Genomic DNA, 17,285 nt, shown 5'->3' on the forward strand with positions numbered 1-17,285 from the left:
TCTGACAGAGAAATTACAAGTAGGTGGAGAGGCAGGCAGGGGCGGGGGAACCAGTCTCCCTGCTGAGCAGAGAACCCAATGCGGGGCTTAATCCCAGGATGCTGAGATCAGGACCTGAGTCGAAGGCAGAGGCCCAACCCACTGAGCCACCCAGGCGCCCCTAGATAATTCTTATTTGAATCAATGATTATGATTGTTGCTAAATAGTAAATTTTATGAATTGCTTTTCCTTCTTACTTACTCCTCATGTCCTTCACTCCTTCCCCCTGGGGTGATAACATCCCAACTACCTGCATACAGGCCTTCCTAAAAGAATCTGTACATAGAGGAACTTGGGCTGTGTTGTAGGGCACCTCAAACTCATCATGTCTAAAATCCAATTTTCCTTTTTTTAAAAAAAATTTTTTTTAAAAGATTTTATTTACTTGACAGAGAGAGAGAGACAGTGAGAGAGGGAACATAAGCAGGGGGAGTGGGAGAGGGAGAAGCAGGCTTCCCCCTGAGCAGGGAGCCCTATGTGGGGCTCCTTCCCAGGACTCTGAGATCATGACCTGAGCTGAAGGCAGATGCTTAGCAACTGAGCAACCCAGGTGCCCCCCCAAAATATTTTCTATTACCATTTGGCTATCAGTTTTTACAAGGCAGAAATGTCTTTTGTCATTTCCTTTCTTCCCACCTCTCTGCATTCTGTAGTTCTTCCTCCTAGCTACCTATTGGTAATTCGTACTCAGTTTCATTCCTTTGCTTGTACTGTCTTTGCTGAGGCTCTGATCGGCTGTTAACCTGAATTATTACAATAGTTTTTCAGCTGTTGTTTCCATTATTGTCTCTGTCAAGTTTATCTTTTAGAACTTTGCCTGAGTAATCTTTCTATAATATAGATATGATTATGTTGATTTTCTGTTTAAAACCCTTCAGAGGCTCCCATCGCCTTATAGCTTCTTAGCATGAAGGACAGGTTTTTCATGATCTGTGCTTTTTCTTTTTACAGTTGTCTTTCTTCTCAGGGATCATCTTTTTCTCCAGTGGCCCACTCTCCTGGCAAGTTATATTCTAGCGTGGGAGTAGCGAACTTTCTTCAAGGGCTAGATGGCAAATAGTTGAGTTTTGCAAGCCACATATGGTCTCTGTTACATACTTTTTTTTTTTTTAAAAACAACCTTTTAGAAATGTAAAAACTATTCTTAGCTGTGGACCATACAAAAATAGGCTGAGTCAGATTTGGCCAGCCATAATTCGTGGGCCTTTTTTCTAGCCAAAGAAAGCTAATATGTCATATTTTCTTTAGTCTCTGCCTTTGTACATGCTATTGGTTTGTATTGCATGGACTATTCTTTTTTACATGGGAAACTTCTTCCCATGATCTTTCAAAATTTAGCTTATAGTAGGTTAACTTACTGAATCCTTTCATGCTTCTTCAGGAGCATATTTGAAGATTTTATTTATTTATTTATTTGACAGACAGAGATCACAAGTAGGCAGAGAGGCAGGCAGAGAGAGAGGGAAGCAGGCTCGCTGCAGAGCAGAGAGCCGGATGCGGGGCTCGATCCCAGAACCCTGGGATCATGACCTGAGCCAAAGGCAGAGGCTTTAACCCACTGAGCCACCCAGGCGCCCCTCAGGAGCATATTTGAATCATTTCCATTGTCCTTGCTACGTGCATGTCTCGCACATCTTATGTCATCTTATTTTACTGCCCTCGTTAGTAATGTAGTTATATGGATACAAGTGTTTGCCTTTTGCCAGAATCAGCTCATTGATGGAAAAACATGTTTTCTTCACTGCTGTGTCTTCCTGCTTGTAAGTGGCTTTACTTGATTTGAATAGAAAGAAAAATTGAACAAAACAAAAAACAAAAAACAAAAAACCCTGATATAGTATATGGCTGTTGAATATGCTAGTAAAATATACCTAAAGTGGGTTTTTTTTTTCCTTTTCCTTTAACAAATACAATCAGAGAGGTTTTTCAGTTCTCTGTTAGACTTTTTTTCCTCTTCATTTAAAAGTTAATGTGATACGAGGAATTTGAGAAACAAGACAGAGGGCCATAGGGGAAAGGAGGGACACATGAAACAAGATGAAACCAGAGAGGGAGACAAACCATAAGAGTCTCTTAATCTCAGGAAACAAACTGAGGGTTGCTGGAGTGGAGCAGGGTGGGAGGCATGGGGTGGCTTGGTGATGGACATTGAGGAGGGTACGTACTATGGTGAGTGCTGTGTACTGTGTAAGACTGATAAATCACAGACCTGTACTTCTGAAACGATACATTATATGTTAATTTAAAAATTTAAAAAAATGTGAGTGTAGGCTATGAAAGTATAGAAAGTAATAGAATCAAATCAAACAGGTCCTGTAGCTAAAGGCCCTGCTTTTCCCTTTCTGCCCAGCATGTTTATCATTTCCACATGTATTTTTATACTTTGACCACATACTTAATATATCTAAGTACAGTATAGGATTGTCTGCTATTCACTCTTAAATATAGGTTAATGCAATTATGCAACTTATTTTTGTTCTGCATTGTTGTTTTGAGATTTATCCATGTTCATATATACATAATTTCAGTTAATTCATTTTGCTGCATGTTGTTAGTTCTGATATACACAATTTTCCTCACATTCTGACGTCTTTGAAATTGTGATACATCTTAAAATCAGTGGTGTCTCACCCTTATAATTGGTGTGTTTTTCCTTTTTTTGTGGTACTTAAACATATGATTGTGGTATATGCCACATTTGTATTGGGTGTTGTATGAAAAAGCCATACTTTATTCTTTTTTGACAATCAGGTTTTTTCAAAATTCTTGCTACTATATACAGAGCAGCAGTGAACATTATTTCATCCGTGTGTTTTTTGTTTTTGTTTTTTATCTTTTTGTACTTAAGTGTGTGAGTTTCTGTAGGCAATGATGTCTACCTGGAACAATTGCTAGATGATGGACTAGGTCCATTTTAGCTTCGCTCTCAAAAGTGACTACTTCTTTAGTCCATAAGAGCCTCTGTTGACCTACAACTCTTTAACATTGGGTATTGTCCTACTTTTTTGTCAGTCTCATGGGTATAAAATGGCATCTGACTGTAGTTTTAATTAGTGTTTTCCTTATTGCTAGTGAGACTGGGAATATGTCTTTTGGCATGTATTTCCTTTTCTGTGAGTTGCTCATTTATAATTTTGCTAAATACAACATGATTTCTTCAGATCTTTTGTTATGTGTGTTGCCTGTATCTTCTCTGTTTCTGTGGCTTATTTTTGGTTTGGAATCATTTCACGAATGCATACAAATTTTAGATTTTATTTTATTTTATTTTTTTTAAAGATTTTATTTATTTATTTGACAGACAGAGATCACAAGTAGGCAGAGAGGCAGGCAGAGAGAGAGAGAGGGAAGCAGGCTCCCTGCTGAGCAGAGAGCCCGATGCGGGACTCGATCCCAGGACCCTGAGATCATGACCTGAGCCGAAGGCAGCGGCTCAACCCACTGAGCCACCCAGGCGCCCCAAATTTTAGATTTTAATAAAGTCGTATTTTCCAGTCTTCTCTTTATCTTTTTCTGTCTTGTTTAAAGAAGCATTTCTTCTTTCAGAGGTTTATGATTTCTTAAAAACATAACATTAATTTTAAATTGAAAGGCATAAAAACATAAACCTCTATTTAGGCTGACCAGGGTATGTTTTGTGTTGTGAGACATTTATAGGTGTATTCTTTGAATGTTCTTTGGAGTGGAAAGGTAGAAATATTTATAATTGGTGAAGATTTCCTTCCCTTTAATATTTATCCTCTTGAAGGAAATTAAGGCACTTTAGTTGGAGAATAATTAGCATGTGGGTGTCAAACTCTTTAATGAGGGACAAATACAGCACTGTAAACTTCTCATGATAAGTTCATAGGTGGTCATTATATGATAAAAATTTGGGAAGTCACTAACTGGAGACTTAAAAAAGAATAAAGCAGTGAAAATCTTTCTCTCTTTTTGGGTGGGGTAGGGTGAGGTGGGTTGCTGTTCTGAAATGAAGCACATGGTTACCTCTTCAGTCCATACAAGACATAAAAGAGTTTGTAAAGTGCTTTATCTTTGTAGTTTGTACATGTTAAAGAAAAAAGGCAGGAGTGATTAAATTTTAGGTAAATTAACTCAATTATTTAAAAAAATAGAGCCCCAAATTTGAATTTACAAATAAAAATAATTTATAGATGGATGCTTGTGTGGTTCAGTTGGTTGATGCCTTTGGCTCAGGTTATGATCCCAGAGCCCTGGGATTGAGCCCTGTATCAGGCTCCCTGCTCAGTGGAGAGTCTGCGTCTCCCTCTCCCTCTTTTGCTCCCTCGTGCTTGTGCGCTCTCTCTCTCTCTCTCTGTGTCAAATAAATAATAGCTCAGTGGGGAGTTTGTGGGGCGCCTGGGTGGCTCAGTGGGTTAAGCCTTTGCCTTCTGCTCAAGTCATGATCTCAGGGTACTGGGATGGAGCAGGCATTGGGCTCTCTGCTCAGCAGGGAGCCTGCTCTCCCGCACCCCGCCCTGTCCCCCCCCCCACCTCTGCCTACTTGTGATCTCTGTCTGTCAAATAAATAAATAAAATCTTAAAAAAAAAATTCTTCTCCCTCTGTTCCTCCTGGTGCTCATTCTCAAATAACTAAATTTAAAAAAAATATCATTGCAATAACAAATTGTTCAATTCATGACTTTAATCAGTCACTGTGTCATTAAAATAGTGGAATATTTGTTTTTAATATTCTTCTCCTTTATCTTTCAGTTATAAAATTCCTAAGAAAAATACTCCTTTATCCACTCCATGAAATGTTGACAAATTTTCAGTTGAAATGTATTTCCAAGGTATACCCTTTTCCTAGGTATATTTATGAGAGCAAAATTTTTATGGCTAAACCAAGCTAGAATAATCTATTATTTACATGAAAGTAGATTACTTTGAAGACTTCATTCTGTCTCCTTTGATCTGTTTGTCAGACTTTGTGATATCAAGACAGACATTTGTACAAAACTTAAAAGTTGTGATAAAACTGATGTTTGCAGTATTTTATTTAAAAAAAAAAATAAGCTTGAAGGGTGCTTGGCTGGCTCAGTCAGTGGAGCATGTGACTCTTGATCTTGGGGTTGTGAGTTCAAGCCCCACATGGGGTATAGAGATTACTTAAATAAAATTTTTTTTAAAAAAGTTTGAAATGATAGGAGGTCCTAGCAAGGCTTTATTCATTTAGCTCTGTTCTAGACTTTGTGAGGAATGCAAAAATAGTTTAAACATAGCATAATTTTGGGGTGCCTGGGTGACTCAGTTGGTTAAGCGATGGACTCTTCCCTTTGGCTCGTAACTGGCTCAGGTCATGATCTCAGGTCCTGAGATTGTGCCTGCATCTGCCTCACACTAGGGATGGAGCCTGCTTACGAATTCTCTTTTTCCCTCTTCCTCTGTCGCTCCCCTGAGTGCATGTGTGTGCATGTACATTCTCTCAAATAAATTAATAAATTAAAAAATATAAAAAGAAAACAGTGTGATTTTTCTTCGGTCCACTAGCTGGGTGAACTAGGTTGACACCATTTTTTTTTCAAAAAGGCATTTTGCAGTGTTGAAAGTCATTAGAGTGATGCACAAAGCTCCTATCTAGAAACGACTAAATTACTGATTTTCACATAAAAAATGCTTTGGTGAAGATCACTTTCCCTCAAGTGCTTTTACTTCTCTGAAGAAGTTTTGCTTTTGAATATTATCTCCGCTAAAGTGTTTCACGTCCTAGAAGTTCATCATACCTAAAGTATGATGAAAAAGGAAAAAGATTGAGAGAATTCAGATTAAGAGTTTTGGATTCATTTGCTGCTAAGCATCTTTAAAAATACCTTTTGTGTTACGTAAGAGAAGTGTTAATTTTGAATCTAAGGTACTAGAAGGAGAGGAACTAGAATTTAGCAAAGGATATTGTGAATTTGTATAGTGGGAGATAGATAATCAGAAAGAGATGGTAGATCATAGGAAGAGATGGGTAATATTTTGAGGCCAGAATGTGAAGTACTGTTTTGACATGGGTAGGTCAGATCTTGAGGTTTAATTGAGGTGAGGGAGAGAAAGAAGGATCCAGGTAAAGACAAGAATGATAGGGATTTGGTCTAGTAGGGGACTGCTTATGTGGGGTAGGTGGTGGTTATTTTCTTTGTTTTGTTTTGTTTTTTTTTTTAGCATGCTCAATGATTTTTACATAGTGCTTTTAAACCTTTTTGTATCTGGTGCAGATTATAGCATGCTGAAAGGCAATTGTAATCTGTAATGTATGTTTTCTAATTTGACTAAAGACACACTGTATTAGTGAACTTAGTACTGCACTAACAGTGTAGAACATCTCATTACTCTTTTCACATAGGATAATTCTCCAGCTCATTTAGTTTTGAGGACACCAGATTAAAGGTACATTGGTACTTTGTACCTGGTAAAGTAGTCTTAACTGTATTTTTCATTTCCTGTTCCATCCTTCTCCCTTTACAGAGTTTGGTAATGAGTTCACTTTTAAAATGGACTGCACTTGTGTCTACTTTATTTTAATATAGATTCTGGAAACAATTGATAGATGTGTTCGGAAGAGAACTCTGAATGCATGGTTCTCATGTAAACAGAATCAAAGGTTTATTTTGATCTAACATAGCTATTTGCTTATTTCCAGTTGAATGAAGATATTCCCTAAGGTTACTTGCATAGAGGTGCCTTTTTTTATTGGTTGTTGTGTGGTTATCATTATTATTTTTTTGATCATAGAATATTGACTATAAATGTTTTGGTTTCTTAACCCTGTTTATTTTGAGATGATCTTTTAGTGCCCTGAGCTTCCCCTTATGTTAAAAAATATTTTAGTTTTACTTGTTTTTTTTATTTGTTTCTTCTTGTTGATTTTTAGAAATGCTGATCACATTCATATTTATATCTTAATAAAAAGCTTGATGCTTTTAGAAATGTAATGATTTCTGTATTTTGCATTGATAGTCTGAAAAAACTGGGTATTATTCAGTAGTCATTTGGGAATGCCCAGCTGACAATGCAAACTATAGAGTTTAGTGGTTTTTTAAAAAATATTTTATTTATTTATTTGACACAGAGAGAGAGATCACAAGTAGGCAGAGAGGCAAGCAGTGAGAGAGGGGAAAGCAGGCTCCCCGCTGAGCAGAAAGCCCGATGTGGGGCTTGATCCCAGGATCCTGAGATCATGATCTGAGCTGAAGGTAGAGACTTAACCCACTGGGTTAGTAGAGACTAACCCAGGCGCCCCTATAGAGTTTAAAGTGTAATGTTTAATATCTGTCAAGAACTCAAGTGAAAAAAATAGAAAACTTACTTGTTATAGCTACGGATGATGTCAAGCTTTCGATGTTAGTACAGCCAGTATTGATGAATTAGATTTAAAAATCACAGTGAGATACCATATTACACCCATTAGGCTGGCTATTATAAAGAAGAAAAAAATAACAAGTGTTAGTGAGGATGTAGAGGAATTATAACCTCATGTACTACTGGTTGAAATGTAAAATGATATAGTTGCTATGGGATATAGTATAGTGATTCCTCAAATTAAAAATAGAATTTCTATATAATCCAGTAATTCTACTTGTGAATATATATACAAAATTGAAAGAGTCTTGAAGAGAAATTTGTACATCCATGTTCATAGCAGTATTATTCATAGTAGTCAAAAGGTGGAGGCAGTGGAAGCAACCCTAATGTCTTTTTTTTTTTTTAAATAAGATTTTATTTATTTTTTGAGAGAAAGCATGCACATGAGTTAGAGAGAGAGGAAGAGAATCTTAAGCAGGCCCCACATTCAGTGCAGAACCTGGTGAGGGGCTTGAGATCAAGAGTCAGATGCTTAGCCAAGTGAACCACCTGGATACCCCTAAAGATTTTATTTTTAAGTAATCTCTGTACCCAATATGGAGCTCACACTCAACAACCCCAAGATCAAGGGTTGCATGCTCCACTGACTAAGTCAGCCAGGTGCCCCCAAATATCTTTTGGTGGCTGAACAAATATACAAAATATGGCATATTCATACAATGAAATATAATTTAGTTTCAAATAGGAGGGAAATTCTGACATGTACTGCAACGTGGATGAACCTTGAATACATTATGCTAAGTGAAATCAGTCATAAAAGAGCAAATCCTATATAATTTCATAATACGGGATACCTGGAATAGTTTAAGTCTTAAAGAACATAGAGTGGTGGGTGATTGCCAGGGACTGGGGGCTGGGGATGGGGGCAATGGACAGTTGTTTAATGGGTAGAGTTCAGTTTTGGAAGAGGAAAAAAGTTCTGGAGATGGATAGTGGCGATGGTTGCACAACAGTGTGAACATACTTATGCCATTGAACTGTACACTTCAAAATGGTAAATTTTGTGTTACGCATTTTTATTATAATTTTATGTAAAAATTGAGGTTTGAATAACTAGGAGAAGGTTGAATAAGGCGAATGCAAGGCATCATTGCCTTTACTCACCTATTTATGATGTCATAAACATTTTATTTTTAAAAGATTTTATTTATTTATATGACAGAGATCACAAGTAGGCAGAGAGGCAGGTGGGGGGTGGGTGGGAAGCAGGCTCCCTGTCAAGCAGAGAGCCAGATGTGGGGCTGGATCCCAGGGTGCCGGGATCATGACCAGAGCCGAAGGCAGAGGCTTTAACCCACTGAGCCACCCAAGCGCCCCTGTCACAAACATTTTAAAGAACCACCCAATTACTATGGGCTTTGTATAACTTTGGCAGAATTATTCAGAATTTTTATATTGGCTATAAGATAGTAAAGCATTTCTATTTTTGCTTTCTCCCTCCCTCTCAGGAAGCCTAAAAGGGAAAAAAAGAAGAAAACGTTATGGCTAGTGGTAGTCAGACCCATGCTTGCAGGTGTCAGTATTGGTTACATTGCAGTTTTGGTAATTGTAAAAGAATGTAAAGAATTTGGATAGACTTCAGATAGGTCTTAAAGTCTTTTAGAGGGTTGGGGGTAAAAAAAAGGCCTATTAATCAAAGTTAAAGTACCTGAGATTATTAACCTTGAGGAATGAAAGCTTAATGGTTGCTCTAATAGGAGTCTTCACAGTCCTCTGAGTGGTATATTATAGGCAGCCCCAGTTTACAGAGGGGTAGTATTGAAAAACTTCATTTCTTAGTCAGTTGATATGAACAAGTGACAAAGTCATGAATAATACAGCCACAGAGGTATAACATAGTTTGAATTGCGATGAAAAATAATAAGAAATAATAGTATTATACTGAGTCAGTATTTTGGACTCCATGGACTTAAGCAGCTCCTGTACTCTGCTTACCATTAAAATCCATAAACTCCAAGTAGAATATATATACTCTTATCAGGTCATGAGTTTATCTGATGGAGGATTGGTAGAAGGAAAGACCTAATATCTGGATATGGTAGGGAGTCATAGTAGCTAAGTTAATTAGTAATTTAGAGTTCTTTCCTTGTGTTTTTTTATAACCGTTATCTCCAGTATCGCCCCATCCCTTTCTTATGTGCTGTGTATGTTATGTGACATTCCTATCTGTGTTTATTTTCTAAAGTTCCCTTTGAGATTGGCCCCATAAAGCACAGTGGTTGGTGAGGGGGTAATTTTCTAAGCTTCCTTTAGGTGACCTTGATTGGGGCCCTTGGCTTAATTGTTTGCCTTTTAGCTTGGCATGTTGGGAAAGAAAGGGTAAGAAGAGCAGGGATTCAGAAATTGTAGATTCTTAAAGATCTCTAGGTCAGTTACCTGGATTTCAGCTGTCATCCACATAACACTTTGATTTAAAATGGCATGGATTGGGACTCCTGGGTGGCTCAGTCAGTTAAGCATCTGCCTTCTGGTCATTTCATGATCCCAGGATCTGGGGTTGAATCCTGCATCGGACTCCTTGCTCAGCAGGGAGCCTGCTTCTCTGTTTGCTGCTTCTCCTACTTGTGTGTGCTCTCTTTGTCTGACAAATAAACAAAATCTTAAAAAAAATTAAAATAAAATGGCATGGATTGGCCAAGAGTGGTATGTGGTTCTATTCCCTAGAACTTCATCCCAATTTTTTCAGACTTGAGGGCCCTGCATAGGTAGAACTTGAATTTTCTGGGGTTTCTGTATAGACTAGATCACCTTTTTTCTCAGATGTCAGTGTGAGTTGAAATGGCCTTGAGAGCTTATCCACATAAAAATGCCTGGACTGCACCACAGACTTCCTGAATCCAAATATTTCTGGGTAGAATTTTAAATATATATATATATATATATATATATATATATATATTTATTTATTTATTTATTTAACTTTTTATTAAGGAAAGGTGTAAATAAACATTCAAAAGTAGAACCCCTTTTTACTGTTAAGTTCCTGTAATGAAAGATTTATGGCTAATCTAATTTTATTCATATCCCCATCCATTTTCTCTTCTTTATTATTTTGAAGTGAATCCCAGATGTATTGTTTCATTTCTAAATATGAAATTTATATATTTTAATGATTCAAATGATTCAAAGATGTATTTTTGAACAGGCAATACATGCACGTAGCAAAAATTAAAGTGGTGAAAAAGAGTGAAAAGTAAATCTTTGTCAATGCCCCCAGTATCCTTGTTACTCTCCTCTGAGACAAAGGAACTGACAGTTTCTTTATGTATGTACAGATATTCAGTGTATATGCAATTATATACATATGTAATTCTTTTTATTACACATAGTAATATCTGTTGTGAAGTACACATTTTTCTGAATCTCGATTTTTCATATAACAATATGGGAATCAGTCCATACAGGATAGATTGTTTTCATTCTTTTTTTAAAAAAAGATTTATCTATTTATTTTCTGAGGGAGAGAGAGAGAGAGCATGTTGGTGTGCACATGCACACAAGTCAGGGGAGGGAGGGGAGAGAAAGAATCTCAAGCAGGCTCCCCGCTAAACACAGAGCCCCATGCAGGCCAGATCTCATGACCCTGAGATCACGGCCTGAGCAGAAACCAAGAGTGGGTTGCTTAACCTACTGAACCACCTGGGTGGCTGTTTCATTCTTTTTAAAGGTTCTAGTTGATCTGTGTATCAAGGTGTATGCTTAATCTACTGAGCCACCTGGATGGCTGTTTTCATTCTTTTTAAAGGTTGTAGTTGGTCTGTGTATCAAGGTGTATTTATTTACCCAGTGCCTTTCAAGTGGGTGTTTAGGCTATTTCCAGTACTGTGTTTCTTTACCCAGTACTGCATGAATATTCTTTTATTATCTCTGAGTTGCCCGATTATATGTCCCATTTTGTTAGACATTGCCAAATTGCTTTTCTGCCGTCTGTGTATGGTATGCATGATTTTCCAGGCTCACCGGTTCCATTTTAAAAATGCTTTTCATGTCTCTCCTATTTATGTTCAAGCTTTTCTCTAAATCCACAAGTATATTTATAATAGCTGTTTCTGAAATTTTTGTCCGAGTTTCATTATCTGTCTCTCTGAATCTCTTTCTGTGGGTGTGGGTCACAGAAGTGATTTGAAATGAGAATCATGATAGTGCTAAATTATTGAAGATAAGGTTGGGGATCTTCACAAACAGTGTTAAGTGAATTAGATGGGTTCAGTATGGTTAGAAGGAACTTAAAGTGTGGCTTTGCTTCATTAAAAGGAGATATATTGGTGGAATACTGAACCCTTTTCTGCTGCTGGATGAAACGGTTTGGAACTCCACCATTTCAATTTATGATTTTTCTCTTACACATTGAACATCAAATCTTAATTTGTCTACTAAGGTTTTATTGCTCATTTCTTACCGGAGCCAGGTCAACTTAGGAATGTGGTAAGTAGTTAACAAGAAATGTTTTGGGGGTACCTGGCTGATTTAGTTGGTAGAACATATGACTTTTGATCTGGAGGCTATGAGTTTGAGCCCTGTGTTGGGTGTGGAGATTACTTAAAAATAAAATCTTAAAAAAAAAGTGTTTAGGAAGTTGAAAATGTATGCCTTTTATCTGAAGCGCAATGTATTTACCTGTTCCTTTTACCATACCCCAGTTCTGTGACCTTGGCCAGTTAACTAGTTCCTTTGAGTTTTAGTTTTCTTTTCTTTTCTTTTTTTTTTTTTTTTAAAGATTTTATTTATTTATTTGACAGACAGATCACAAGTAGGCAGAGAGGCAGGCAGAGAGAGAGGGGAGGAAGCAGGCTCCCCGCTGAGCAGAGAGCCCGATGCGGGACTCGATCCCAGGACCCTGAGATCATGACCCGAGCCGAAGGCAGCGGCTCAACCCACTGAGCCACCCAGGCGCCCCGAGTTTTAGTTTTCTTAACAGCAATTTGTGAAGACATTAATATGATTAAACAAAATATTGCAAGGGCACGTGGGTGGCTTAGTTAGTTAAGCATCTGCCTTCAGCTCAGGTCATGATCTTGGGGTCCTGAGATCAAGCCTACCTTGAGCTCCCTGCTCAGTGGGGAATCTGCTTCTTCCTTTGCCCCTCCCCCTGCTCGTGCTCTCTCTTTTTTTCTCTCTCTCTCTCTCTCAAATAAAATCTTTAAAAAAATAAAATATTATAAATAAAGCATTTGTTAAAATGCTTTGCATGGTAAGTCCTTCAGAAGGTGGTGACTCATTATTTTAAATATTGTATGTATTACATGTTGTGATGGAAATCTGTTGTTTTTGAATTGGAGAATTAATATTTGATTTGTTAAAACAGCATGAGATTGCCCAGTTAATACAATACAGATTTTTAAATTGCAGAGTGGAAATATTTTAAAATTAATCTGACCAGCTCACATTTCTTGGATACCAACTCTGTATCTTGGGAATTTTGTTTCAGATCTAGTATGAAAGACTGATGGATACACTGACAATTACAATGTCATGTCATGTCATGTCATGTCATGTCATGAATGCTAATTAGAAGAACATAGAAGCTTTTATGAGAGCACAGAATGCCCCACTCTGGCCTAAAGGATGAGTGGCGAGTGTGTGTCCCAAGAAAGTCTTCAGCAAGGTTAATCTGAATGTAAAGATGTCTGCTTAAGCATACAGGGCTGGATTCGGAAATGACATTATGAGAACTTCGTGCAAAGGGACCTATATCTGGCTTCTGTACTTATTTTTACAATTGATTGTATTTTTTCTGAGGCAGTTCTTGAGCTTTAGATTTAAGGAATGTGACTGTAGTTATGTAGTGGATATTTTCTGTCATTGTCATTGATTCATAAATGATAATTTGGTGATAGATTGCTTTATCTTTGCTGAATATGTGTAGTGTAGGGATCTGTACTTTTCCTTTTGGGGGAAAAATGGTTGGTACAGTTCCTAGGGCATATCTTGGTGATTGCAACTGCTTGGTAAATATTTTTTGATTAAATGAATGCACTCAACTCTTTATTCCCAGGCTTTTATGCAATACTCAAGGTAGCTGAAGCACTAACTATCTAAAATGGAGAAACTGAAATACTTACCTAATTCAAGGGGGAAAAAATCTTAATGGAGTTTAATTATTTTTACAAATTATGGACTTGACCCTTAAAGGTTTTCTTCATGATATTTAAAATTAAAAACAAATTCTTGTAGTTAATATGTCCTTTTTCCCCCTTTGCCCCCAGGTATGGCCTCACAAGTCTTGGTCTACCCACCGTATGTTTATCAAACTCAGTCAAGTGCCTTTTGTAGTGTGAAGAAACTCAAAGTAGAGCCAAGCAGTTGTGTATTCCAGGAAAGAAACTATCCACGGACCTATGTGAATGGTAAAAACGTTGGAAATTCTCATCCTCCCACGAAGGGTAGTGTTTTTCAGACAAAGATACCATTTAACAGACCTCGAGGACACAACTTTTCATTGCAGACAAGTGCTGTTGTTTTAAAAAACACTGCGGGTGCTACAAAGGTCATAGCAGCTCAGGCGCAGCAAGCTCAAGTGGAGGCACCTCCGATTGGGGCGTGGCGACACAGGTTAAATTTCCTCGAAGGCCCCCAGCGATGTGGATTGAAGCGCAAGAGTGAGGAGTTGGATAATCATAGCAGCGCAATGCAGATTGTTGATGAATTGTCCATACTTCCTGCAATGTTGCAAACCAACATGGGAAATCCAGTGACAGTTGTGACAGCTACCACAGGAACCAAACAGAATTGTACCTCTGGAGAGGGTGACTATCAGTTAGTACAGCATGAAGTCTTATGCTCCATGAAAAATACTTACGAAGTTCTTGATTTTCTTGGTCGAGGCACTTTTGGCCAGGTAGTCAAATGCTGGAAAAGAGGGACAAATGAAATCGTAGCAATCAAAATTTTGAAGAATCACCCTTCTTATGCACGTCAAGGTCAAATAGAAGTGAGCATATTAGCAAGGCTCAGTACTGAAAATGCTGATGAATATAACTTTGTACGAGCTTATGAATGCTTTCAGCACCGTAACCATACTTGTTTAGTCTTTGAGATGCTGGAACAAAACTTATATGACTTTCTGAAACAAAACAAGTTCAGTCCCCTGCCACTAAAAGTAATTCGACCAATTCTTCAGCAAGTGGCCACTGCACTGAAAAAATTAAAAAGTCTTGGTTTAATTCATGCTGACCTGAAACCAGAGAATATTATGTTGGTGGATCCTGTTCGGCAGCCATACCGGGTTAAGGTGATAGACTTTGGGTCAGCCAGTCATGTATCAAAGACTGTTTGTTCGACATACCTACAGTCTCGGTACTACAGGTAGGTGACAGCTACTTTTTGGCTATTTAGTAAATGTTGAATTTTGGCTAAATGAAATAATTTTGTGTGTGTACATGGTGAGAAAGTGTGGCTAAAGGAAGAAATCAAGATAAGATTAGTTTAGGTTTGAGGTGTTAAAAAGATTTTTAAAATTTAGGCGTAAAATCTGCCCAAACAGAATTGGAATCTCTGCTGCAGTTCCAAGCCAAAGACATTTGGTTGGTTATTTTTATTGTTAACAGAAGGCCTGAAGTCATGGTAGGTGATTAGTGATGATCAGATAGAAGTCTTCAAATGTTGGGAAAGGTTTATAGTAATTTTTGTATATATCTTTGGGCATTTCCGCACTTAAGAGAACTAGTATATTAAAGACAGTTGGATGTAACAGAATACTTAGGAAAGTTACATATGAGAATTCAAAAAGTTATTCTGATTAGTGGTTTTAAGATTCAGAAGATTCAAGCATACTTCCATGACTGCCATAAATGTTCAGGAGACTTTCCCATAACAAGCTTCATTATACTCTTCTCGTCTATATGTGGGTAATGCTATTTTGGTGTTGGAATTTAAAGAAGAAAATAATTTCCATATAAATATTGATAAAGTGCAATAGTGTCATGATTAATATAATGCTAGCCTAGAATATAATAGGTAGCTTAAGGGCTAATAATTACCAAGATTCAAAATACCTACTTGAGTAGGTAAACTGGTTTTGGATTCATAGCTTTATCATTTTGAGAAATTGTTTTCATTTCAGCTAGAATGAATTTGTGGTTTTGGTGAACTCTAGAGCCCCAACAGAGTAAGCAGATAATAAGAGCTGCCAATACTGGCCATTAAGAAGTTAGTGAATAGACAGATACATGGCAGTTTATTGTTGGGAATTGGTAGAATATGAGGATTATAAATTTAAACCCGGCAAGGGGTAGTTATTTTTTTTCTTTTGAAGATTTATTTATTTACTTTTAGAGAAAGAAAGCACGCATGTGAGAGCGAGCATGGTGTGATGGTGGTGGGGAAGTGGGACAGAGGGAGAGGGACAAGCAGATCCGTCCTGAGTGCGGAGTCAGATTCGGGGTTGATCCCAGGACCCTGAACCAAAATCAAGAGTTGGATGCTCAACCAGCTGAGCCACACAGGCGCCCCTATTTTCCGGTGCTGTATCTATCTTTGTACTGTACCTCTCAACCAGATTAGTTTCTGGCAAATATGTGCCTTAGTATCTAGGACAAGATTGGAGAGATACATTAGCTACTACAAAAACCAACTCCAGATATATGCCTTGCCAATAGTAAGTCATTAGGAGTCCCACCTTCCTGTCAGTTAGTGATAATTTATTAAAATATGTATTAGAAACTGGGAACATAGCCTATTTATTATTTAGTATATTCCTGATTGTCAGATTTTTAATACTAGAGTGCTAGAAACTATTCCATTTAAATGGTTTAAAAGATGGTAGGGGCACCTGGGTGGCTCAGTCAGTTAATCATTGGCCTTTGGCTCAGGTTATGGTCCTGGGATTGAGCCCTGCAATGGGCTTCCTGCTCACTAGGGAGTCTGCTTCTCTCCCTCTCCTTCTGACCCTTCTCACCACTTGTTCTTCGTTCTCTTTCTTGCGCTCTCAAAAAAAAAAAAAAAAAAGAAAAAAAAAGCTGTATCAGGACAGTAAGTCTTATTTAATAGATCATTACATTTGTTTGAGCCTCTGTATAACTTTTTTTTTAATATGATAGAATACTGGATTAGGTTTCTGTTCATTTTTTTCCAGAAAAATTTTTTAAAAATCTTATTTAACAGCATGAGAAAAATGTTTTTTTCTCCTTCCCTTTGTGCTCTATGGATTCTGTCTTAAGAGCTTTTAGTTGTCAGCTAGCTTATTATATAAACCCCCAGGCTCCAGCTGCTTGGGCTCTATATTTAGTTCACTTGTTAGTAAATGACTTCATTTTATTTGGGTCCTACATTAATACTGCGTATCAGATTTAGTTCTGTGTGATACCTAGACTCCTTTTCTTTATTTGAAATCTTTTGGATGAGAGTGAAAAAAAAAACCAAAAACAAAAACAAGAGAACTTTATTTTTTATACTTGAGAACATTTATTAAATGTTTCAAGAAAGTAAAGGAAATCCTCTAAAGCAATTTGAAATGGTAAATATTTTATGATGTTGATTTCTAGTATTAGGTCTTTGCACAAATACTAGCCTCTGTTGGGAATAAAAAAAAGCTATGAATAATTGCTAAGTACAATTAGTAAGTTTCTAATTTGTTTTTCTGTATAAATTTCAAGTTGATAATTTATCTGAATTTCACAAGGTATACTGTTGCTTACTTACAGGTTCTGTGTTTAGAGTAAAAAAATGAGATTGTTATTTATAAACAAGGGCTCATGTTAGTAGCATTTTGGGTGATGTTGCTCAGGTAAAAACATTTAAAAGGGACTTTATGTTATTTAGATTCAAGAGCTAGGAGAGAGTAAGTGTAAGACTGGTGAAAAGGTTTTAAAGTCCTTAATTATGTACTGTTATACTGTCTAGTGTGGTTTTGCATGAAAATAGCTGGTAACCATTAATCTTTTTCAGGATTTGTTCACCA

General features: G+C 37.2%; 1 protein-coding gene across 5 annotated transcripts in view; it reads left to right on the forward strand.

Annotated features, from left to right (window-relative positions):
• Positions 1-17,285, forward strand: part of HIPK3 (homeodomain interacting protein kinase 3) — a 95,596-nt gene that overhangs the window by 18,543 nt on the left and 59,768 nt on the right. For all 5 annotated transcript variants that reach the window (XM_044259042.1, XM_044259044.1, XM_044259046.1 and 2 more), the window contains exon 2: positions 13,594-14,692. In XM_044259042.1, coding sequence (XP_044114977.1) covers positions 13,594-14,692 — 1,099 coding nt within the window. The remainder of the gene's footprint in view (positions 1-13,593; positions 14,693-17,285) is intronic.

Source organism: Neovison vison, chromosome 7 (genome assembly GCF_020171115.1).
Source record: "Neovison vison isolate M4711 chromosome 7, ASM_NN_V1, whole genome shotgun sequence".
NCBI classification, from domain to species: Eukaryota; Metazoa; Chordata; class Mammalia; order Carnivora; family Mustelidae; genus Neogale; species Neogale vison.